We start from the raw sequence: 25620 nt of genomic DNA, 5'->3' as shown, positions 1-25620 counted from the left end.
AATGGTCAAAAACTGAAAGTTTTTGCTCTAAATCAGGAACGACACAAAGTTTGTCCATTGTCACCATTCCTATTCAATATAGTTCTAGAAACATTAGCCAGAGCAATAAGACAAAAGAGAGAAATAAAAGGAATACAGACAGGAAAGGAAGAAGTTACCTTATCATTATTTGCAGATGACATGATACTGTACATGGAAGACCCCAAAAACTCCACCAAAAGACTTCTAGATTTAATAATCAAATTCAGTCCCATAACTGGATACAAAGTCAACACTCAAAAATCAATAGCATTTCTGTACACAAATTACAAACTCACTGAGAGAGAAAATAAGGAAGCCACACCTCTTATAACGGCATTGAGAACATGAAATATTTAGTAATCAATCCTAACAAAGTCAGTACAAAAGCTATACAGTGAAAACTACACTACTCTGAAAAAGGAGACTGAACAGGATACCAAAAATGGAAAGATATCCCTTGCTCTTGCGTAGGAAGAGCCAACTTAATGAAAATGACCATACTTCCAAAATTATTATACATATATGATGCAATCCCAATTAAAACACCAATGGCATATCTCAAAGAATTTTTTGGAACCAGAAGAGACCTAGAATAGAAAAAGCAATTCTGAACAACAAAGGCAGGGCAGGAGGCATCACAATCCCTGACTTGAAATAATATTACAAATCTAGTGTGATAAAAATAGCATGAAACTGGCAAAAAAACAAAAAACAAAAAACAAAAAAAAAAAAACACCTGGGCCTGAGGATCAGTGGTACAGATTAGAAGATGCAGAAACAACACTAAACACACTCAGCAACTTTATCTTCAACAGAGGCCAAACAGCTTCACCGAAAGAAAGCCGTGTTTGTAAATGGTGCTGGAAAAAACTTGATTTCCACACGTGAACTAAAACTAGACCCGCCTCTTACCATACACTAAACTAGAATCAAAATGGGTTAAAGATCTAAATATTAAAACAGAAACACTAAATCTTTTGGAAGCGAGTAGGGAAAACTCTTGAGACATGAGGATAAGCAATGATTTCATGAACAAAACCCTGATCACATGGGAAGTGTTACCAGGAATTAACAACTGGGATCTCATCTTATCAAAAAGCTTTTACACAGTAAAAGAGATCATCAACAGAATAAAGAGAAAATTCATAGAGTGGGAAAAAAATCTTTGCCAGCAGTTCCTCAGACAAAGGACTACTATCTAGAATATATAAAGAACTAAAAATACACACCCCCAAATTTAAAGACCCAATTCAAAAATTGGTATCTGAAATGAATAGAAACTTATCAGACAAAAAAGTAGAATATGTGAAAAAGTATTCAACATCACTGGTCATTTGAGAAATGCAAATTAAAACAATGCTGAGATTCCATTTCAATCCAGAAAAAATGGCTGTTATCAAGAAATCAACCAATAACAAATGCTGGCAGGGATGTGAAGAAATAGAAACCCTTTTCCACTGTTGGTGGGGAGTGCAGAGTGCAAGCACTGTGGGAAGTGTTGTGAAGAAGATCCATGGAAAACTAAAAGGAGAAGTTCCATTTGATCCAGCTCTTCCTCTTCATGGTACCTTTCTGAAAGAATAAAAACATCGCACCACAGTGATATATGCACACCCATGTTTGTAGTGGCACAGTACCTAGTAGCTAAATCTTGAAAACAGCCCACATATCCATCACCAATGAGTGGATAAGGAACATGTGTTTTCTTTATACAGTGGAGTACTACTCAGCGATAAAAAATAAACGAGACGTTTCTTGGTAAATGGGCGCACCTTGAGACCATACTGTTATGTGAAATAAATTGAACACACATGTGTAAATACCACATTGTTTCTCTGATGTGAGAAACAAAGTGTAAATAGGACCAAATAGTTAACATTATGAAATAGGAAGAAATGCTCAAATGATAAGGAGAATTTGTGAGGGGGAAGGGAGAAAGGAAAGAAGGGAAGAGAAAAAAGAGAAAGAAGGAAAAATGGAAAGAAAGCTTTTGAAATAAAGGGGAAAGGTGGTCAAAGGGAAATTAGGAGAGTAGGAAAATAAGAATTAAAATATATCATGTACAGGAACAAACTCCCTATGATGAATATTGACATATATATATATTGATATATATATATATATATGTCAATAAGTTAGAACCTATATAAATGTACCAATAAGTTAGAATCTTTCAAATTAAAACAATACAGCGTAACAACAAATTTCTTTTTTTGCAAAGAAATGATCTACTCTTAGATCTGAGTTGGCATAGTGTGTCCCATTATCAAGGCAAATAAATGGCGAAGAGTACAGGCTTACTAGTCATTTAAATGGAAGCATCTTGTTCAGTTTGAGGGTTTTCTGACTTCTAGTCCTCACGAGCTGGGGACAGCACTGTATGGAGTCCACTGGTGGGACTGATGGGAGCTTATTACATAACGCATGCAAAGTGCTGGTTGTATCTTCAGTGCATCTAAGTATTGAGTAGCTGGTGACAATTGTCACTGCTTATAACAGGTACTGAAGAAACAGACTCAGAGAGGTAGTTAGGTCTGGAAATGAGGGGCAGATGGCAACCCTTAGGCCCAAGGGAAGTGTTCATTAGTCCAAGATCCCAATATAAGCATGTGGCAGGAGTCTACTCTCTGGAGCTGTAAAATCTGGAGCTTAGTAATGAAGATGAAGGTAAGATCCAGGCTAGAAGGTGAAAGCTGCATGTTTTTGCAGGATTTCCCGAGCCTCCATTTGTTCAGTTGTGACATGGAACTCACAGTCCCTCCTTACCAGGTAGCCATGAAGGCTACCTGAGAAATGTGCATAAACTAAAGAGCATGCAAAAGGCCTTTGGCACATTCCAAGTCCTTCTTTCTTGCTTTTTTGTCACTAAATGTGGCACTCAGTTACTCAGCATGCATCCTAGTTTGCCTTGGGACTGCTGGACTCAGAATCATTTAGAGTCAGTTGCACATGTATTTAGACAACCCACAGACTCAGCAGAGGGTACTGGGAATAAGTCCTATATTTTGCTAAATAGGAAAATCCCAGCATTTGTTAGACTGGAGCTCAGTGCAGCCGGGACTGGAAGCTCAGAGAGGAGGTCTGGCGGCATGTGAAGATGCCTTTATTCCCAGGACACATGGGACAAATATCAGCTTTTAGCATCGCAGCTGCTGCTATTGGAGGTGAGTATAGCTTCAGTGTCCTAGCAGGTAATAAGCTGTCTGAGGACAAGATGATGCCACTCAGACTTGTGTTGCTGACCCTGCTTCCTGCAGCCACAGGCCCTTGCCAAGTACTGTAAGTGTTGACTGTTCATCTTCCTCAGAAATTCTCCTGACCCCAGTACTGCTTTCCTCATCCTCTCGGTATCTGACTGGGCCGAGCAGGAAGCCTGAATCTGCACTTCAAGCTCAGTCATAGCTTTGGCCTTGCTCACCCACTTGCTCCTGCCCAGTTAGAGGAATTTGCCAGACGTGGCTCTAGGAAGGAGATGACAAGGAGGGCAGATCCTCTGCCAGCGGCTTTCAGCAGTGAGTTTCCAGTGAACCGAGGAGAGGAGGCGCCCAGGCATGACTACTCTGTAAGTAACGAGGGCCTTGGCTGCAGAATCTGGTGTGGACGTCAGACTGCATCACCTGTCACCCTGAAGGACTTTTTGTGCCTGCGTGTTTCTTCTGGAGTTGGATTCAGCCTCAGCTCGAGTACTTCCTTGCCACAGCTAGGACACATCCAGGAAAGAACTTGATTCTGTACAGAAACCAAATCCGCACAATGAGTGTAGTCATTAGGTGTTGCAAATATGTACTAATAAAAATAAAAATTTAAAGTGGAAAGGGATCCAAGAGCAGAATCCAAGGCAGGATGAGGCAAAGATAACATAGGGTACCAACAGAACCCCCCCCCTCAGATCTTCACCCCCATCTTCCTCGAGATGAGGCTCTGCGCCCTTGAACTTTTCTTGACCACTTTCTTCCTGTTCCCTTGTTTGTCCTTTTTCTCTGCTTCTGCTTCCTCCAAGAAAAGCACCACAGCCACATGACATTATTCTGCTCTTTTGAGCTTTGCCGAAAAGCTATCCCCACTTCCTCAATCTAATAGCCCATTATTCTTCTCCTTCATCATCTTCTTCACAGTTGCTTCGGTATCTTAGGTGCTCTTCCTGGACATTGGGTATTATAGAGTATCTCATTTGATCCGTAACGCAATCCTCTGATAATGTGTTGCCATCCAGTAATCATGAATATTGGAGATTCAGGCGATGGTGAAGTAAATTTAGGTTAAGTCACTAAAATGCAATTTATAAAAACAACTTAAAGTCCAGTAGAGACCAAAAAGCTTTATAGTTACTAATATATATCTCCTGCTTAGAAACTTATTTTCTTCTTTAATTACTAGAAAACATGAAAACATAGTAAATTTAATAATCAATCATGCTAAATTTTTTGTGTTTTTGAGCCACGTCTCTCTATGTAGTTCAGGCTGGCCTTGAGCTCACTTTCTAGCCTAGGCTGGTCTCGAACTCACAATGATCCTCCTGCGTCAGCTTCCGGAATGCTGGGATTATAGGCTTGAGCCACCACACCCAGCTTCAATCATGCTAAATTTTAATTCAGAGAAGAAGAGTGTATGTTTTTTGGCCAAAAAAATGTATTTAAAAAGATACTTTTAAAACCTGAAGTTTTCAGCCAGAAGAAAACCTTGCAGTTTATTCAATAGGCTGCACCAAATGGACTATCTTACAAGGCAGTAAAGGTTGTATGTAGTGGCCCAGCATTGTTGATTTGACAAATCACAACACCAGATGAAACAACAGAAAACTGATGATAGATCTGAAACTCAGTCTTGTTCAGAAGGGCAGACACATTGGTAAATTATTCAGGAATACCTGTATTCACTTCATCTTCCTTGATGGGACTCTCCCATTACACAAAACGCAAGACCTGAAAGTACTTCAATGTAGCAATATTTTGTGAGACTAAAATCTTCCCTACTTGAGGGACCTCACCTGTGGGGTCTCAACTGTCTACTTCAGAGCAGATGGTGGTGAAGAAGATCCAGGAGAGAGAAGCTGCAGGAAAACGGGGAAGCTGGTCAGCTTCTACCTAGAATGGCTGCCAACCTGTGGTATAAGCAGGAAGTTATTGAAAGAAGTGAACCTGTTGTCCTGTTTCTACTTTTAATTTGGAAACTGTAGAGACTAAGGCGGGAGTCTCTGCTTCTAGGTGTTCTTCAGAAGGATGAACTGAGTGGGTGCACACTGATCGCTGAAGGAGGAGTTCCAGAAAGCTCTCTCACTGTTTTCCCTAGAGGGAGATGAAAAGCACTGCAGAGAAGACCTCACAGTCACCCCAAACCAGATCTGCATCTTCAGCACCTGCAATTCCTGAGAGTAGTTTGAGAGGCTCACAGAAAGCGAGGATCTAACTCAATGCAAGTGCCTGGGGCCCACCTTTGTGCACTGTGCCTGCCCCCTTTTTTTCTGCAAAACAGAATCAGTGTGCAGTCTTGGCAATAGTCAGGTCTCTAGCCTAAATCTGAGCTGAGAAAAAGACATATAAACTGTCAAGATGAACCAGAAATCATGACACACATCTGTAATCCCAGAATTCTGGAAGGCTGTGGATCACAAGTTCTAACCCAGCCTAAGTAACTTAGCAACTTAATAAGACTGTCTCAAAATTAAGACTTTTTAAAAAGGGAAGCTGAGGATGTAGCTCAGTGTGAAGGCTTTGGGTTCAATCCCCAGTGTTGCATGCAAAACCAAACCAAACTACACCAAATACCACCAGAATGATTGTGTTCTAGAACCTTCTCTTCTATGCAAAGTAAGCACGATTTTAAGGCCAATATACATAACTTTTATACTCAAAGCCTGCATTTCCCCTCTTGCCAGTTGGTTCTAAAACTAGTGTGAAACTGCCAAAATGATGCACGCAGGGAAAGAAGAACCAGACTGTTAGGATGCCAACACTTTTTGCATTTTACCAGTTATAGGAAATTTTAGTTCAAGCATAAGGCAATAATCAGTTGGTGAAAAATATGACGGGAGTAGCTCACATATGAAAAAGGGATACTTTAGTGAAGCCTTATATATTTAAAGAAGAATAACAAGGGCTTTTAAAATATTGAAACAAGCGTGGCTATTTCCTGCACTGAATACTTATCCAAGCAAAATTATTTTAGAATGGTCTCAAACTTCTTTAAATGAAGAATATATAAATCAACAATTTGAAAAAAAAAACCCTGCATTCTTTTTTGGCTGCAGGGGCAGGTCACAGCAGCCCAAAGTCAGGGAAGACTTGTGTGTGGAAGGGTGTGGACACAAGGGTCTGAGTGCAGAGTCCTTTTCCTAGCTGACTGGCATGTAATCTCTTCCAGTGTCCTGATTTCTCTGTTTTGGTTGCTTTGTTTGTACAGTGAGGATAATAGTCTCCTTCACAGAGTTCTGGAAGGACTTAATGAGACAATGTATGTATGAAACAACTAATTGGAAACCTTCCCAATAGAGTGCAGGGTGGTTATTAATTGCAAAGAAAAGTGAATATCATCCACTCAGTTACAGACTGGAAGCCTGCCACAGTGCCGAGCATCCCCTGTGTGTTCAACAGAATGTGTAGAATTAAAATCGCCCAGCTGTTGAAGGCTATTGGCTGGTGGAGGCCTTCTCATTGGGTTAGTATGTGTTTAGAGAGGGAGTGCTACACGCCATGGGGTCATTATGAAATCCATGTACATTTTCTTGTTTTACTAATACCAGACATCACAATAAAAACAATTTGTGTGTAAAATGCATTAAGAAGCAAATATTTTTAATGTAGGATCCTATACAACTATTGGTACTATGATAGAAGGTCCCATGACAAATTAGACAAAAAACTGGATATTAAGTTAATTTTGTACTAGAGCTGGCAGCTGATGTGGGAAAGATCAGATCTCTCCTAATGTGCTCCACATCTGGACAAGGACAGCTTTGTGTATCCTAAGAGGAAAGACATTTTTGAGTGAGGTGAACTTCTAGTAAAAAGGTCTTTGCACATGTGGAACCAGTCAGAATTTCATGACATTTGGGCTGCACTCCATTCCAAATTATAAACTCTGCAGTCATCGCGGGACAGTATTTGCAAAGCCGAGATCTCCAGGTGGACTCAGTCAATAATTCCATTGCCCCAAGGCTGAACGGGACACCACTGAAGCCCTTGTCATAAAACCTGGCACAAACTGTCCTAAGAGTAAAAGTTTTGCCTGATTCCAATCAATTGGAAATGTTATGTAAACAATGTTACTGTCCAGCCCTACTTACTCTTGCTCTCAAAGACAAACCACCAAAAGAACAATAAACAGAGTAAAGCTGAACACAAGACAGAGACAGAAAGAGGCTTTCACATAGTTTGCTTAAGAAAGCTGAGGCTTGGCTGGAAACTTTTTGTTTGCTTAAATCAATTCACGGTTTTTAATCTTAAGGTAATTTGTCAACTACTAACAATAGCTTCTGTCTTTCTAATTTTTATTTATTGTTATCTTTGCCCTCTAAAACTTTTTTTTGTCCTCTAGTCTAACAGCAATCATTTGAGTGATATGAATGACCTCAGTGTTTGTGTCTGATGCTCCTCTGTGTTCACTGAGTCAGAACATATCAGGGCAAATCACTGAACTTCAGGATTGTTTAGTCTTCTCTAATTTGACTTGAGAAAACTCTAGAAAATCTTAGGGTTAGAAGGTGGGAGTAAAATTATAATACAGCTTTTTAATATTCATATCAAATTCAATCATTTTTAGAAATTTTAAAAAGATGCATGTTAAGCTGAGGAAATACTAAAGCTGGGTAAAGGCCAAAGATTTTAATTTTTATATTCTGAAAAGTCATGTTTGACAGGGCATTGGTGTTGGTGTTTCTTCAGCTTGTCTGTCATAAGAGTATGTTCTTATTAGAAAATGTGGGCTTGACAAACTTTAAAAGGAGCACATTACTATGTATTTTTAGGAGATGATGAAAATCATTGTCAGTTATAGTTTCCAAGTAAGGTAAAAGAGCTCCCAGTAATTCTGAAAGACAGAAACTAAAATCTAATAAGATGTGATGGCTCTCATCCTCCATGGTAGAATTCTTCTTAGGGAACGTCTGGTGAACAGTAATGTAAACAAGGAAAGTCTTGATATCTCAAGATGGCACATTTTTAAGAGATTAGAATCTGGATGTTGTAGAAGTAACCCCAAAGAACTCAACATCATGCTCTTGTAAGGGCAGCAGAGGAAGGAGACAGAGAGAAAATACTTTATTTTTAATTTTTCTCAAAAAAGATAAACTTATTGAGGAATTTTTATAACTTTGGTTTTTACTTTTTAATGCACTTCCACTACCCATTTCATTATCGCTGTCACTCAGCCTGCCATCTGACAGCTTGTGGTGTTCCTTTATGTCCCATGAGGTTTTATAACTTAGAAAGCTATAGAGCATTGCTTTGCTGTGTTTGAAGAAAGTTTATAGCAGCAAAAATAGCTTTAGTGCAGTTTTCAAAATGCCAATCACATGTGATAGAACTAAGTTTTGCAAGAGTGAAGTGCTGATCTTCCTTCCTGACAGTTTAGTATCTTTTTCCAAACCAAAGAATCATAAAACTCAGTTAAACTTTGAGTGACTCGAATCAATTTTAACTTTTGTAATGATGCTACGGAGCAATCTTATGTGTTTTGTTCTGTTTAATATGCACAAACTCTTGGTTCTGTTTTGTACTGTTATGTGATTTCAGATACAAAGGAGACTCCAAGGAAAATTATAATCAGTATCAGAAGAAAGTCCTGTATTTCTCCTTTCTGATCAACATCTCATTCTTTATAACCTGCTCATATGAAGAATAAATACATCGGCAATGTATATATATTCTTCCTGTCATTTAGTCAGAACATCCTTTGTCCCAAAATCCTGAGTCATTTTCACATATTTATACTCTTTTAAAACTTTTTAATTATTCATTTTAAGACCTATAGCTGTTAAACAACTGAGCAATTCCTGTGCTCTGCTAATTTGTAATTAGCTCCATGTGGTAGCCACTAAGGATGTCAGCTGCCTCCTGGAAATCCTGGCGCTATTCTTCTTCATATTTTCAGTAAAACTTTACTAATTTATGGGGCGGGGAGAGCATTTATAGCTCTTAATTAGTTCAAGAGATTTGTTCTAGAGTATTATTATGTAAGGGCCACAAAATCAATTATGTACAAGAAAAGGTTGTCACTATGATTAATTCAGACTAATGTAAGTTATTCTGACTTCTTATTTTTAGAAAATTGAAATTTAAAACCTGGAAAAATAAATAGATATCTGTGGAATGTACTCAAGCACATTTATTTTAGCAGATATGTGTGTTTTACAAAAGCTTCTAATCTATATAAATTATTAAATTACGTTACATAATATTTTTACCATTTGTTTTAGAATAAGTTGAAATATGAGGTTTAAAAAACAACTGGAAAAATTTTATTGAAATTATAATTTAAGTTTTGCATCCAGTACATTAATTTGCTTAATCTGATTTGACTGTACTTCAAAATTCTACATTTAGCATTCCTTTTTAAGAATAAGACTTTCAGTATGTCTGCTTAATAATGGTGGAAAAAGTCACATAATGCCATATCCAAAATTAAGAGTTGGTTTAGAACTGTGGTCATCTATATAGTATACAATGGGGCCATTCTGTCCATGGTTGGCTAACTCCAAAGCAGAAATTGCATGGTGGAGGAGAGCTGCTTGTCTCATGGCAGCCAGGAAGTGGAAAAGAAGGAAAGAGCTGAAGACAAGAATACTGTAAACCCTCCCAGGTCATACCCACAGTGACCCATCTCTTCCAACCAGTCCCCACCTCCTAATAGCACATTCAGCTATGAACTCATTAGTTGATCAACCTACTGATGAGAATAGTTCAACCATGAGAATAGTTCATCCAATCACCATTCAAAAGTCTTACCTCTGAAGACATGAGACTTTTGGGGGATGTTTAGATCTAAACCATAACATGTGGGATCAGGAGATGCCCACGGCATTAGGATTTCTGGTAGTTTTTCCTTATAGGGTTTGCTGTGACCAAAACTGCCAACTCTAGGCATGCATAGGACCTTGCTCTCCCTGCAGACCCTAGGAGCATCTGGTCCATTCCTCTCTCTTGGCTTCTGTAGTTGCCCATAATCTTTGCCTCTGTCCTGATTGGTAGACACCAAACGCTTATCTCTGCCTCAGTCTCTACATGCTTCCTTCTGCAGTGTGTCTTTTTCTGTTTTCTTATAAGGATGACCGTCATTGGATGGTTAGGGTTCACCTTCTAAACCAGTATGACCTCATTTTAACTAATTACTCCTGTGAAGACTTTATTTCCAAAGAAGTATACTTTTGAAGTTCTAAAAATAGAAAGTTTAGGAGGAGGGAAAATACATTATTCAACCCAGTTCAATATACTACTGTTTTGGTTACATTTATTGCTAAGACAAAATACCCAACATCCAAAATTAAGGAAGGAAAGATTTATTGAGCTCACAATTTGTGAGAGTTTTAGACCATAAAGGCAGGTTGGCATGGCCCAGGGGCAATTGTTCAAGGCAGTGGAAGACAGCAAAAGCAGCCAGAGCAAAAGGGAGGGGGAGCCCCTTTTCCTTCCTTATATAGTAAGAGGCTACCACCCCCTCCCCAAGGTTGGGTGTGGTATCCAGACCAACTCTATGCCCTCCTTTTGCACAGGCTGAGGATGTTTATAAAGTAAGAACCCTATTGAGTTTAAACCTTTAAAGGTCTCAAGTTGACACAGTGTATCACTGATTATAGCTATAATTGCTTATCCCCAGAATACATCTAAGTAACTGATAACCTTTATTCAACACTTACAATTAGACTAGATTCTGATTTAATGGGTCTGAAGTGGAGCCAGTTTTTTTTTCAGTTATTTTAAGTAATCTCTGATGAGCAGCCAGTCTTGAAACCCACTTTATAAAAGCATTAATTTATTTATTTTCCTCAACATTATATGACCAGCCATAAAAGAATTAGTAATATTGATAATATCTATGTCATCTCAGTGACACCATCAGTGCAGCTGTTCTCGTTCTAGATAGGGACACAGAATGTCTGGTACTAAGACACTCATCAAGAGTTGGGGGTGGCACAGCCACAACCTCCAAGCTGTGTGACCCCAGTGTCTCCACTCCTCTGCTCAGAGAGCTCTGCACGCACGGAGCCTTTCATCTTTCTTTCCCCAGGCTCAGTCATTTATAAAAACTACAACATATTGAGATGAGTAACTGCATGTCTTCACTACAGAGAAAGGAAACAGCCTGAATGGAGAGGCCGATGATCTATGTGTCTTCTATGATATAATATAGTCTTTTCATTTCGTCCAGTGTCACAACTCAGTTAAAAAGCCGTAGTATTGTAAGATACCCTTCTATCCTATTTTGATACTTATTTGAAGCTTACTTAACCACACCTTAAATCATGACTACCATAAGTCTTAGGAACCAATTGCCAGCAATGTGTAAACTGTGTTTTCTGGGCAATGGTGTGAATTCTCTGAATTCGTTTTATCTTTGTGATTTAATTTCATCTCCCTGTGTGCTATGCTCAGTTTCAGTTGATTCTGAAACTTTCCAGACTCCTCCTCTATCCTGCAGAGCTTCATCCTCTTCCAGTCCCTAACTCTCCCTTGTCTCTGGTTTCCTGGCAGAGGAATTCATGTCTCACCCTGGACTCACACTCCCTTCACGCTGAAGGCAGGAGACAGATGACTGCTCAGCTTAAACGACTGACCCTCACAGCTCCACATGCTGGAGCAGAACCTCAGGGCACCCACATGTTTGCCTCTGCCTGGGCTCGTTGTCTCAGATGCTCTCTGTTCCCTTTTTCTTTCTGCAGTCTATGTACATCCTACCTTCCTTATGATCTGACTGCTTCTGCCCCCACCAGTCACTTCTTTCTGTGCATCCTCACACTTAGTCTCCATCTCAGCTGCTCTGCGTTTGCTTTACATAGATTGAGTGAGGCTCCCAAACTTTTTAAAAGCTCCTCACAGAAGCAGATGTGCCTAGCACTGTTCCTTTCTTTGCCTTTGTGTATAATGCCAAATTCTTCAGACTGGAGTTAGCTAGAAATACCTGAGATTCATTTCTTTTTAAAACATATTTGCAGTACATGATGTTCATGTTCCTTGTGTGTAGTTAGTTCATATACATAATACATGTTAATTCCTTTGTTCTTCTCCTTTCCCTTTCCTTTCTCTCCTCCCCCTCCATCTGTTGATTTTCTTCCCCTTTAAGAGAGATCTAGTTCCCTAGTTTATATATCTATCATTTATTTTGCTATTTATAATTGGGATTTTTCTTATAAATGAAACCATATGATATTTGAGTTTGTGTGTCTGATTTAGTTCACTTAATATTATGGTCTCCAGGTGCATCCATTTTCCTACAAACGACTCAAATTTATGTTTCTTTATGGCAGAGTAGTACTCCAATGTGTACAAATACTGTATTTTCTGTATCCATTCATCTGTTGGTGGACATATGAACTGCTTCCAAGATTCATGTATCATGACTTTATACCTGTAAGGAAAGTATTATGTTTTGATATTAAATGAAGGTACCCAAGTAATGCAAATAGATCTTGTTAAAATGTTTTAATTACAAAGAGAATTTAAAATAACAATCTTTCCCCTCATGGATACTCCATCTAAATTATTTGATTTTTGAGTCTTATAATTTTTATCCATTATTGGGCTCTCTTGTGATGCCTTCCTATTGATTTAAAATGAAACTTGCTTATGGAAGTCAACATATGATTCTTTAGCCAGTGCCAAATGTAGCCAGGGACATACCGTAGTGTCAAATCAAGGTGTCACTGATGTTTTTAACACTAATGAAGAATTTAATGACTCCTAATTTTGAGCTAAGAGCTGATTAGGAATGTTTTTATTTATAACTTGTATTAGTTCATTTTCTGTTCCTTTAACAAAATATCTGATGCTGGGCAATTATAAAAGCAATGAGGTTTACTTATCCCACAGTTGTGGAGGCTGAATGTGTGAGATCAGGCAGCCTTTGGTGTGGGCATCAAAGTGTGACAACACTTTGGTCACATGTGTATGAGAAGGTCAGATAACAAGACGGAAAGCTCTGGGGTTAGGCTCATTCATTTTGTACCAATCCACGCTAGGGCTACCAACAGAAGTCCTGAGAGAACATTAACTTCCTATCTCTTTTTTTTTTTTAATTTAAATTACTGGAGATTGAACCTGGGGCCTTTTCACTGAACTATATTCCAAACCCTTTTTAAAATTTTTTATTTTGAGTTGCTCAAGCTGGACTCAAACTTGGATTCTACTTCCTCAGCCTCCCGAAGAACAGGTTCTAACACTGCCATACTGAAGACCAACTTCTAGCACATGAATCTTTGGAAAACCACATTTAAACCATAATGCAGCTCAGTCTTAGTTGAAAAAGAGGCAGATATGCACTGTATTTGACTTCAGAGACTTCTCTTTCTCCCACAACAATGCATAATGAATACGTACTATTTTGTTTGGCTCATGAATAAATTCAAATGCTGTGCTGTTTTCTAAAGTTCAAATCTCTTAGATGAGAGTCTGGTTAGAGGGCTGCATTGTGGGAAATCCAACTGGGGGCTATTCCTGTGGTTTAAAGAGCAGGCAGCGCCCCCTCCTAAGTTTCTAAGTCCTTTGTTTACTGGCATTATTTTTTTACCCAACTTCTTACCTCTGGCTTTTGTGCATTGCACAAAATATTTTGTCACTTCATTTTTAAGAATAATTTAAAACTCAGAACTTTCACATATGTCTAATAATAACTTGCCCCAGCATTTTATCATGAATCTCAAATTTACATAATGTCTAGGTTATATTAAGAACAGCCCTAGTTTAGAAACCCTTCAGAAGTACCTAATTTGACTGGAATTGTGCGCAGCTCTTGCAAAACAAAGCAATGTATTCCTTTCAGCCTTATCAGACTGACTTTCTGCTCATACCAAGGAGAGTTATTCTCTGTGCAAAAGTGACTTTGGAGATTAATAAGTAACAGGATAGGTACACATGGATTATTGAACATTAAAAGCTTTAAAACACTTTTTGTTTTCATTTAAAAAGCATTTTAAGGAAAAAAATCGGAGATGTCTAACTTGTTCTGTATAAATCATCTGAAAAGAAAGACATAAACTCTTGTGCCTTTAATTCAGACTTAAGTAAATTTTTGATGGTCCACAATGATCTCCCTTTGGCAAAAGATGGATTTAGGTCTTCTGAAAGACTACAAGCTGCTGACCTCTGAGAAACCGCAAGCCTGCTGACCTTGGTTTAAACACATCTCAGGCTCAAACAGTTGCAGTTACAGACAGCAGAAGGCAGGAGTCTGTTCCCCTGACTATGGGAACCAGAATCAAAACCTCACTCTTCAGTCTTTGCATCTGCAATGTTCCCTGTAGAGGAGACATTAGTGTGCATGTATGTATCTGTGTGCATTTTTTAAAAAGATATAATACTTTTAAGTTCATTTATTTGGTTCTTTTGAAAGCCTAGTCGTAAAAACAGAAAGCTGGCTGAGTATTTTAAGCAGAAAAAAGATTTAATAAAAGAATTTGTATTTGAGTTGTTTTGGAAGGTCTAGAACAAGAGAGGAAAGGACCAGGAAAAAGAGGTCTTGCATTAGCTTGAGAATCTTGCTCGTCAGCCCATGTACTGATGGAAATTGCTTTTTCCTTTTCCTTTATTTTTTTAGGGGGGCAGCATACTGGGGTATGAATCCAGGGCATTTGTGTGAATTGCTGAACTACATCCTATGCCCTCTTTTATATTTTGTTTTTTATTTTGCGATTGGAGTCACATTTAGTTGCTAAGTTGTATGGGCTCCTTGAACTTGAGAGACTCCTGCCTCAGCCTCTCAGATGGTCGGAATTATAGGCGTGCATCACCACATTGAGTTTGGACAGCCAATTTTAAAGCCTGCTACTCCTTGAAGTCTATCCCTTAGTAAGGCAGTGGTACAGGCCCTGACTGACTGCTGAGGTCACCAGCCACTGTTACCACCTCTAATATTGGAGCCAGAGCTCTATCAGGGACAGAAGCAGAATCTCCTCCACCTCCATCCTACTGTCTTCATCCCTACTATTCTCTAAACCTAAACAGATCCTTGTTTGCAAAGCATTCTTGGAAATGTAGTTTCTAGACTTACACTTCCTGAGATGCAGAAAGCACAGAGGGGCAGGCAGTGTCTAGGACAGGTATCTTTCAGAGTACATTTTGTTTTTTTAAATTTATTTAGTTTTTTTATTGTCACACGTTTGCCATACATAATGATTGTGTTCGTCATGGAGAATTTGTGCCTATACATAATTTATTTTAATTATTTTTTCCATTATCAGGATACTTTAGAAAATGTTATCACAGTACTTTTAACATTTTGTTTAATTTTATTTAAATATGCACTATTAAACTTGTTATTATTTATGGGAGAGTGGAAAAGACCTTATAAAAGTTTTACGTTGAAGAACATATTGTGATTTTAAAAAGCTGTCTGGTTTTAATTCATACAACTCAAAAGCAACCAACAACATCATGGAAAGGATCACTCTTGCAGAGTTGTGAGGCCCTGCTGTGTCATCTGTGAAAAGTACTGTTTGTACCCTATCCTATGTAGCCAACCCAATGATTTGAAGTACAGTTATATAAAGGCAATTGGATAGGCTTTTGTACCAATGAAAAGGTAAAATGTTTCCTTTTCTCTGGTAATCAAATCTATTTGCTTACTGAGATTTTATGTACAATTGTTCTAGGTGCATTCTTTACATATTTCATTCCAATAAAGAATTATGTCAGATAAAAAAAGTATTTACAGACTTAAAACCATGCCATGAAGAAACAAAACTGTTGACAAAAATCCCTGTTAAATTGCCACAATTAGATTACTAATATTGATATAGGGGAATGAAACTCCCAACTTAGTATGTCTGCGATTTCATGTTCTCTAAAACTGAAGAATGAATTTTAAGAACAACAGAGGTTAAGAGTAGAATATATTTATTAAGAGAAAGAAGCTTCTGCCTGAAGAAAGACAGAAGCGGTCCCAAGTGGTTGCCCAAGACTCTGTCTTTTCCAGGGAATTTTATAGAGTAAAACCATGTGGTGAAATGGGTTAGAAGTGGGGGAAGACTGGGAACTCACAAAGCAGATGTGCATAAGGTGGAACATAACTATAGTTAGCCAACAAGATTACATTAGGGATTAATGGGAAAGCAAGTCATGTAGGAAGTGGGCATTCTTAAAGCTGTGACCTTTCCCCTAGGGGGATGGGATAGTGACTCCTGACTTCCTCAGGGTGATAGGGAACTAATTAGAATATCAGTGTTTGATCCTTTGTCTTGAATTCTGGCCCACAGCAGGAGGTGTCTGTCTCCCCTACAGTTGTAAGGTATTTGCATTGGTATGTTTGAGGACCTAGCCCTGTCTCACTGCTTATAACATTTCTAATTTAGCTGCTGCCAGTATCATGTATGTATGTCAATCTCATTGCTTCATTAATCGCAATGGATTTTTCAGCCACTCCTAAGTGGGCTAGCTACTGTTGCCCTAGCTTTGTTTCAGAATGTTAAGCAATATGTCACCAAATATAGAACCAAGACCAGAAGTTGTGCTATTTTGAATAAATATTTGTTTGTATATGGAATATATACAGTATGAACAAACAATATTGTTAATGTTTAAGTTTTTGAAGACTTACTGTAATAAAAAGCACTTTACCATTACTCTTCCTCAAAATATTTCCTCTCACTGGCAATATCCCATTGTACATGACACTTTGTGAAGCAGTTCTGAAAGTCCTGTCTGCCAATGTCTTTAATTGCATTGTCACAGCTGCCTTGACGTCCTGTATTAATTCAAAACCTTTACCTTGCATGGTCATTTTGACTTTGGGGAAGAGCCAGGAGGTTCACAGTGCCATATTCCGTAAATAAGATAGCTGAGGACACACTATAATGATTCTGTGAGCTTGCTTTTTCATTGGATGATACTTGGGAGCAATACTTATTATTTTTTATCAAATCTCATAAAGACACTCAGGAATGAAGACCTCTCAAATGCCTCAGGAAGTGCCAAGAACAATGGGATATGTGCTTGAAGCAAGGGGATTAATGGAAAGTGTCTTTTACTGTAATTATTTTTTTTATTTTAAAGATAGTGAAATACAACAGAACAAGACAGAATGAAGCCAGTCAAGATAATGCAGTGAGAAGGGTACAGAACTTCAGAGCAGGATACCAGGAACACAATAATAGCTACCATAGTATGTCTTATTATCTTCACAATAGTTGTCCATTCCATCAGGTATAGAAAAAATCAAACCAAAACCAAAACCAAAGCACTATAAAACCAACCAAAACAGAATATTGAATATAGCAAAACAATTAATCAGAACATAGCAAAACAGTGAAAACAATATTGGACTTCAAAGACAAGACAGAAGGAAATCCCCCATATTTGCTATACAGATAGTGTCATCTTCCAGAGAGATGCTCAGGCTGCTGCCCTGAGGCTGCATAATCAGTCAAACAATACAAGCATTTAGTTGCTTTATGTACCTTAGCTGCTATTAACTCAGACTGACCTCAGAGCCGTCTGGTTGCTAAGTAGTACAGGAGCTTTGATTCTCAGCCCAGACCTTAGGCTTATCGGAGAAGCTGACTTTTCTACCCTGGTGCAAGTGAGGCTTGAGCAGGAAGGCTGGCTGGTTGCTTTCTTGGTTGGTCCCCTAAGTCCCAGCATGGCTGATTCCTGTAATTATTCTTAAATTTGAAACATTTATCATAATTTATCATCACACCTCATACATTTTTGAGACAATTCACAATGTCTATTCCAACAGTATGAATTTTCTCAGTGCTGCTATCTAGGGCAGAGGTTGTCAAGCTGGCAACACTCTTAGGAGTTCTGCAGAGATAGTCACAGACTGGAGGGCCTGGATGTTTCCAAGAAATTTGTTTTCAGATCATCAGCTCACTTATTTCCTATGTCCCTCTCTTTCTTAACCTTCTAGAAATTGGCAGGTGCATTTCCAGCAGAACTTTATTCTTGTATAATAATTATTTCTCAAAATGCAGGACACTCATGTTTTTTTCCAATTATGAACTAAACGCAGTAAGACTTATGACTCAAAAAAGTCTAATATTTAGAGGCTTATTGCCACTGAAAAATTTAAAAAATTAAATGTCAATGAATATATAACTTATTGTACACAGAAGTATGGTAAACAATAGAATATTTTCTACATAAAGTATATTAAATTAGAATAAAAGTATGTGGGAGTAAAAATAAGCACTCATAGCACTAAAAGATTGATGTCAAATTTTATACTGTTAGAAAACATTTTAATAGGATGAATGTGTAAATGTCCAATTGCTTCTGTATTTTTACACTCCTGGATATGATTTAAAATGATGTAACAACATTATTTGAAGACATATATGTATGCTTTGTAATCCACAAATGAGCCCCTCAGAGTCCCCAACCTTGAGTCCAAAAATGGGGCAAAACATGTTTTTAAAAAGCAGCGCTGATTTATTTTATCATGGGCCCAGCAACGCAGTGCAGTTGGAGTTTGCAAAAGCTGTGTGTCCCCCTCAAAACTTTCAGCCTTTTTGTAGATATCACAGTTTACAAAGTAAGGGGTTATGGGTGTGGATCAGGAAATCTGCTAAGGAAATGTTTCCCTTAGCAGGGGACAGAGAAGTCTAGCAGTAATTAACAATCCTTTGTCAGCTTATTTTAACACCACATCTGTTATTTGTAGAGGGCAACAATGGTTACCATATCAGTTAGGTTAGGTTCCCAGGGATTTACAATTCTTTACAGAGGGGAGCATTGATTAACACATCAATTAGGTCACCCAGAAGGGGAAAAAAATGCATAGGGACAGTATGGGCGGAGTTGCAGCTACTTTGGTCATATAAGCATAACAAAGATCTTTTTGCTTGTGTACAGCAGTATGTAGTTATGTATTTTGTACCGGAGATGGAACTTACAACCTCATACTTGCTAGGCAAGTGCTTGTGCCAAAAAAAACAATATTTACAGTATGCTAGAAATTACATTTTTTACAGTTATTTAAACTGACAAAATGTTCTATATCTGTGTAAAATATGCATGCGATGGATTTCCAAAATTTAAGCAAGTGTTTAAAGGTCAGTGTCCGTATAATAGGTAAAGTACTTCAAAAGCATTTGATAACGGACATTTTTCCTTTGTCTTCCCAGTTTGACCTTGTGTGTGTCAATGCATGGATGCTGGACTTCACCCAAGCTATCCTGAACCTAGGCTTCCTGACTGGGGCATTCACACTGGGGTACGCAGCAGACAGGTAAGTACAGATGTGACAACCATTTTATATCAATACAGCATCACACACACACGGAGAGGAGTAACTTTTTATGTTAAATATTAAAAATGGATTTGCTAGATTTGGAAACAGTTATTTTATTCTACCAGTCATGTCACTGATACTTGTTTGGTTTAATTAATTCATCCCTTCACAAACTTTGTCTCTTTGCTCCTTAACCTAGATGAAGGGTAAAGCTATTCCTGGTGTATTTCAAAGTATTCAAGGGAAAGCACAGATCTACGGGCAGTAATATCACAGTTAGGATGCCCAGAGATTGTGCTGGTTACAGCGATTCTAGGGTTGTGGTCTGATTAATATGATAATGAAATCAACCCACTCCAAATTTATTTCACTTTTAAAGAAAAGGATCATTATCATATTTTTCTACAAATTTACAACTCTGCATGAAAAAAAATTTTCGGGGCTGGGGATTTAGCTCAGCAGCATAAGCACCTGCCTTGTAAGTAGGCAGTCCTGAGTTCAATCCCTGGTACCGATAAAAACGGAAAAAGACAAAAAAAAAAAAAAAAAAAAAAAAAAAAAAAAAAAAGAAAGAAACAAAGAAAATTTTCTAAAAACTCTCAAAAGACTTTTATATATTATTTTATGTTTATAAATGGAACTGGCTTGCTAATGGCAGTGAGAGTGTAGAAGCAAGACTATTGTGCTATTTGACTATTCTTTCTGACACTGTTATTGGTCATCATATTCATATTTAACTCTATTACTTTATCATAAGTCTAACTACAAAACATTTTCAGTGATTTAATAATTCTCTATAGCTCTGAAAAAGGAGGCAGAATGGGAATCCTTGACCTTTGACCATATCTGGCCAGACAGTGCTCAGGTCACTATAGCCCAGCCCTTGGTGGGTCTTTGTGGTCATGCTGTTCATCAAACAATGGTAGGGGTCCATTTTAGAGAACTGTAAACAATAATTGATTAATTAATTCGACAATAAAATACTGAACAATTCAACAATAAATTTCATACTGAAAATATGAGTTTGATCAAGCCAGTACTTCAAGATGGAAAATCTGTCCAGTGTTTCCTTCTGTGGGCTTCTCTTCCTCCTCTACCTTGTTCTAGCCCTCTCCTAAAACTGTCCTCCGCACCCAAATTTCTCCTTTACTCTTTGGAGTTTGATGTTCTTCCCTCTTGATCTTCTCTTTTATCTCTGTCCTTTTGTACTCTTTCTATTTATAGCTTTCCAATCTTCATCTTTGTTTTCCTAATACCTCCACTGCCACATCTCACTTTCCTATTGGCTACAGTTGTGAATTGGATTATATTTTAAAATGTTAATTTTCTTTTACTTTCAATCTTTCTAATTTAAACTTTCTAAATTAAATTTTCCTTACTCTGAATATTTCTTCTTCACAAACTAAAGTAACTCAACAGAACAAGCAGACCTGCACAACCTAATCAGGGGTTGAATATCTGTTCTTGACACTTTGAAAAGAATGAACCAGACTTGGGAAAAAGGCAGAACCCTGAAGGATTCTTCCTGACAGTGCTGACCACTTTTCAGTTTCTTCTCTTCTTCTGTGTCTGTGATACGTATCTATGAAGAAAAGAATAATAAATAATTAATAGGTCCTATGAGTGAACACTGTAGGAGGTGCAAAGAATGAATTTTAAAATATAGGTTTGGACTTTCAGTTTTTGGCACAGTATATCAGGAATCTGACATCTACACTCAGTCCTAAAAAATACAAAGTTGAAAAAACTAAAAAACAAAGGAAAACAAATGAACAAAAAACAAATCATAGGGCAAATTGCTGCCTGTAAAATTAGAGAGGGGCTGGGGATTTAGCTCAGCAGCATAAGCGCCTTCCTGGCAAGTGCAAGGTCATGAGTTCAATCCCCAGTACCAAAAAATACAGTAAAACAAAATGAAATAGGAGAGACAAAGAAACAGATATAGAGAATTGAAACTTCCCTGGAAGTGCAGGACAAGGAAACCTGAGCTGAATTAATGAATAGCTGGAGGTTCAGTGTGGACAAGACTGAGAGTTAAAAATTGCTGGTTTCATTCCCAGCATCACAAAAACACTAGCACCAAAAATGTGGGAAGCCCTCTTGGGTTATCACAGCAATTATCAAGAGAAATCTTTCCACACTTTCAACAGAAGGAGGGAGAGAGAGGGGAAGTACCATCCTTTTGAAATATACCAGAGCATTCTGCTTTTCTTAACAAGGTCTACCATCAGGAGAAACCAGAACCTAAAGTGATGGAGTTTATCAGAGCCTAAATGACCTGCAGAAAGGGAATACCTATCCAGAGAGCTTTCCCTATGGGGGAGGAAACTCCCCAAATCCAGTCCACTCTAATCTTCATGTCATCCTACTTAAGGAAAGAAAAAAAATCTTGAGAAGCACTTGTTCTGTTCAAAGTCCAGAGGGTTTCTAAAAGGCTGAGACTAAGCATAGGGCTGCATACCTCGCTACCACATCACTGAGCACCTTTTACTGCAGATTTTTTTACCCAGTAAGCCATGTCTAGCTATTAAGGAAAAAAAAACTATTCTAAAAGGTAGAAAACAAATCAAATCCCCACAGCTTATTGGGAGGCAGCAAGCATTAGAACCAGCCAAAATATGACAAGGCTGTTGGAATTATCAGTTTACAAATTTTAAAACTATGTTTAATATGCTAAGTGCTTAAGGAATAAAGCAGACTGTGTGAAAACAACTTGACAGTGTAAGTAGAAGGGAATTATAAGAATCAAGTAGAAATGCTAAATATAAAACACTGTACAAAAATGAATGCCATTATAGACTTACTAATACACTGGACATGGCTGACAAAAGAATCTCTGAGCTTGAAGATATCTCAGTAGAAATGTTCAAAACTGAGAAGCAGTCTGAAAACAAAGACTTAAAAACAAGACTCAGAACAAAATATTTGATACCTGAGACAACAAAATTGCGTACAAATAATGGGGACATCAAAAGGAGACGAGAACCAAAAAATATTTGAAACAATGTCTGAAAAGCTCTCCAAAGTAATATTAGATACCAAACCACAGATCTAGGAAGCTCAGAGGACACTAAGCAGAATAAATATCTTCCATAAAGTGCACAGAGATACTTCGAACTATAGGAAATCAAAGCTAAGAAAGGTATATTTAAAGAAACCAGGGTGGGGAAACATCTTACTATAGAAAAGGAACAAAGCTAAAAAAAAAAAAATAGCACTAGACTTCTCCTCAGAAACTACGCAAGCAAGAGGAGATAGAAGTGAAGTATCTAGTGTTGGGAGAAAAAAATCCACCAACCTAGAATTCTGTATTCTGTAAAGTTACCCTTAAAGAGTGAATGAAAAACATTTTCATAGACAAGCAAAAATTGAGGGAATTTGTTGCCAATAAATAGACAGACCTTGGAAGAGATTTTAAAAGAAGTCCTTCAGAGAACAAGAGAATAATATATGTCAGAACGTCAGATCTATATAAAGGAAAACACTGGAGAAGGAATGAGTGAAGACACAATAATTAACTTTTTTATTCTTAATTTATCTAATAATCTACTCAAAATAATGGCAGTAATAGATTTGGTTATGTATGTTTATTTATATAATTATTTATCTTTATATATATAATTATTTGTCTTTATGTATATGTGAAATGAAAAGTCTGCAATTACACAAGGGAAAGGAGCAGAAGTTAGAACTTTTTTCTTGTAAGTTATTAGCCATGAAGTAGTATAGTGTTTTTTGAAAGCAGATTTGGACTTGGTGTAAATGTGTATTGCAAACTCTACAGCAATCACCAAAAGTAGATCAAAAAAAAGAAAGATAATTACATGCAAAGAGAAAATGGAGCCATTTAAAAAAAAACTCAGTTATTACTACAGAAGTCAGAAAATGTGGAAGACAAAAACAGAATTAAAAAATAGAAAATGATTAACAGACATGATGGCTGTTAATCCAACTATGTCAGTATGTCTAGAGGCATAATTAAAAGATAGAGTGAAAGAGTGGACCAAAAAAACAAGACCTAATGATACAATGTTTATAAGAAACTTAGTTAAATATAAAGATGTACACATGGAAAGAAATGAGTAGAAAAAGTATACCATATTAACAATAACCAAAAGAAAATGGGAATATCAGACAGAAAACTTTAGACCAAGAGAAACTGTCAGCACTAAAAATAGTCCTTATATTATGATACAGTGATCAGTTCTCCAATAAGGCTTAACCATCCTTATATGTATGTACCTAATAACAGTGTCAAACTATGTGTGGCAAAAATTAATTGAAATATACGTAGAAATACATTTAATTCATATTATAGTTGGAAATCTTAGCAACTATCTGAAATGTAAAAATCTAATCAGCAGAAAATCATTAGAAACATAGATGAGCTCAACAACACTATCAGCCAATCACATGTAATTGACATCTGTCAATTACTTCATCTGACAACCACAGAGCATGTATTTTTATTACATGAAACATTCAACAAGATTAGACCCTGTACATTTTAATAGTTTAAAAGAATAGAAATTATGAGGGCATGTCTGCTCTCAAATTACAATGGAACTAAACTAGAAACCTATAACAAAAAGTTGGGATTAAACATCATACTTCCATTAGAACATGGGTCAAAAAAAGAAATAAAAAAATAGTTTGAGGGACTGGGGATGTAATTCAATGGCACAGTGCCTGCCTGGCAAGTATGAGGTCCTGAATTTGATTTCTGGTACAAAAATAAAAGGTAATTTGAAATGAAAATGAAACTACAGTTTATCAAGTTTTGTGTTTGCAGTACTGGTTCATATATTGGAGCAAAAGATAGAATTAAACTTGATTATCTAAACTGTCTTAGAAAACTCAAAAAATGAGAGGAAGCAGAAAAGAGCTGTTACAAATTAAATAAGAATTATGTAAATTAAAAACAGCAAGTCAATTGAAAAAATAATAAAGTCAAAATCTGGGCCTTTGGGGGAAAAATACTAAAATAGATAAGTCTCTAGCCAGGCTAAGAAATATAAAATATCAGCTCTTAAATTATTACTGTTAAAAAATAAAGACATCATTCAGATACCATGTTCATTAAATGATCATAAAGGAATATTATGAACAACCCTATGCATGCAAATCTGACAACTTACATTTCTTGAAAAACCTAATCTGCCAGATTTATACAAGAAGAAATAAAAGGTCTGAATAAGCCTATATCTATTAAATGAGTTAAATCAACAATTAGTAACTTCTCAAAACAAAATACTAGACTTAGATGGCAGATAAATTCTGCCAAACATTAAGGAAATACTAATTACTTTATAATTTTTTTCAAATGATAGAATTAGGAGTATTTCCTAACTTATTTTGTACAACCATCATTACTTAATGCCAAATTCAAAGATATTTTAAAAATGGAAATCATGAAGCAATACTTTGTCATGAATATAGATGCAAAACCCTAAACAAAATATTAACAAATAAAATTTTAAAATGTATGAAACCAATTAGTTATACATCACAGCCAAAGGTTTATGTTAGGCATGCAAAACTAGTTCAACAGTTGAAAATTGCCTTAGTCTACTCTGTTAACTATATCAAAATACTTGAAGCTGGGTTATTGGTAAAGAAAAGAGGCTTATATTAACTCAGTTCTGGACGTTGAATAGCATGGTGCTGACATGTGCTTGACTTTGGTGAAGGTCTCATGACAGGTGGCATCACAGTGGTATGAATACATGCAAATGGAAAACAACTGTAAACAGAGGAGGTCACACACATAGGGCTCACCTCCCATTACAACAACCAGCTGCGTGAGCTGCATGAGAATTCATTCCTGTGAGACCCAAACCATTTTGTGAGACCAGCATTAATTTATTCACAAGGGAGTATCCCCTGCGATCCACATGATGTCCTTAATGGTCCCACCACTTCAACACTGCCATTAGAGATCAAGCTTCTAGCACATGAAACTTTTGGTTGACTAACTGTACCCAAATCACAGCAACAAATTTAGTGTGACCTATCACTTCAGTAGTTGAATGGATAATCTATGATATATCCAGACATGAACTCATACTCCGTACTAAGCAGAAGTGAGCTACCAGCTATAAAAAGACATGAAAGAACCTTAAATGCTTATTACTGAGTGAATAAAACCCAACCTGAAAAGACTAAATAGTAAATGATTCCACCTATATGACATTCTGCAAAGGGCGAACCTATGGATACAGT

At 37.2% G+C, this 25620-nt stretch overlaps 1 protein-coding gene across 1 annotated transcript in view; it reads left to right on the top strand.

Annotated features, from left to right (window-relative positions):
* Positions 1 to 25620, top strand: part of Slc22a3 (solute carrier family 22 member 3) — a 99759-nt gene that overhangs the window by 24438 nt on the left and 49701 nt on the right. Inside the window, exon 2 of the mRNA XM_063233098.1 lies at positions 19292 to 19395. Within this exon, the coding sequence (XP_063089168.1) occupies positions 19292 to 19395 (104 nt within the window). The remainder of the gene's footprint in view (positions 1 to 19291; positions 19396 to 25620) is intronic.

This window comes from Cavia porcellus, unplaced genomic scaffold (genome assembly GCF_034190915.1).
Source record: "Cavia porcellus strain 051 isolate PalLab524CR breed Dunkin Hartley unplaced genomic scaffold, mCavPor4.1 scaffold_22, whole genome shotgun sequence".
NCBI lineage: Eukaryota > Metazoa > Chordata > Mammalia > Rodentia > Caviidae > Cavia > Cavia porcellus.
The sequence above is the reverse complement of the archived record's forward strand: the minus strand, read 5'-3'. Positions and strand labels throughout refer to the sequence as shown.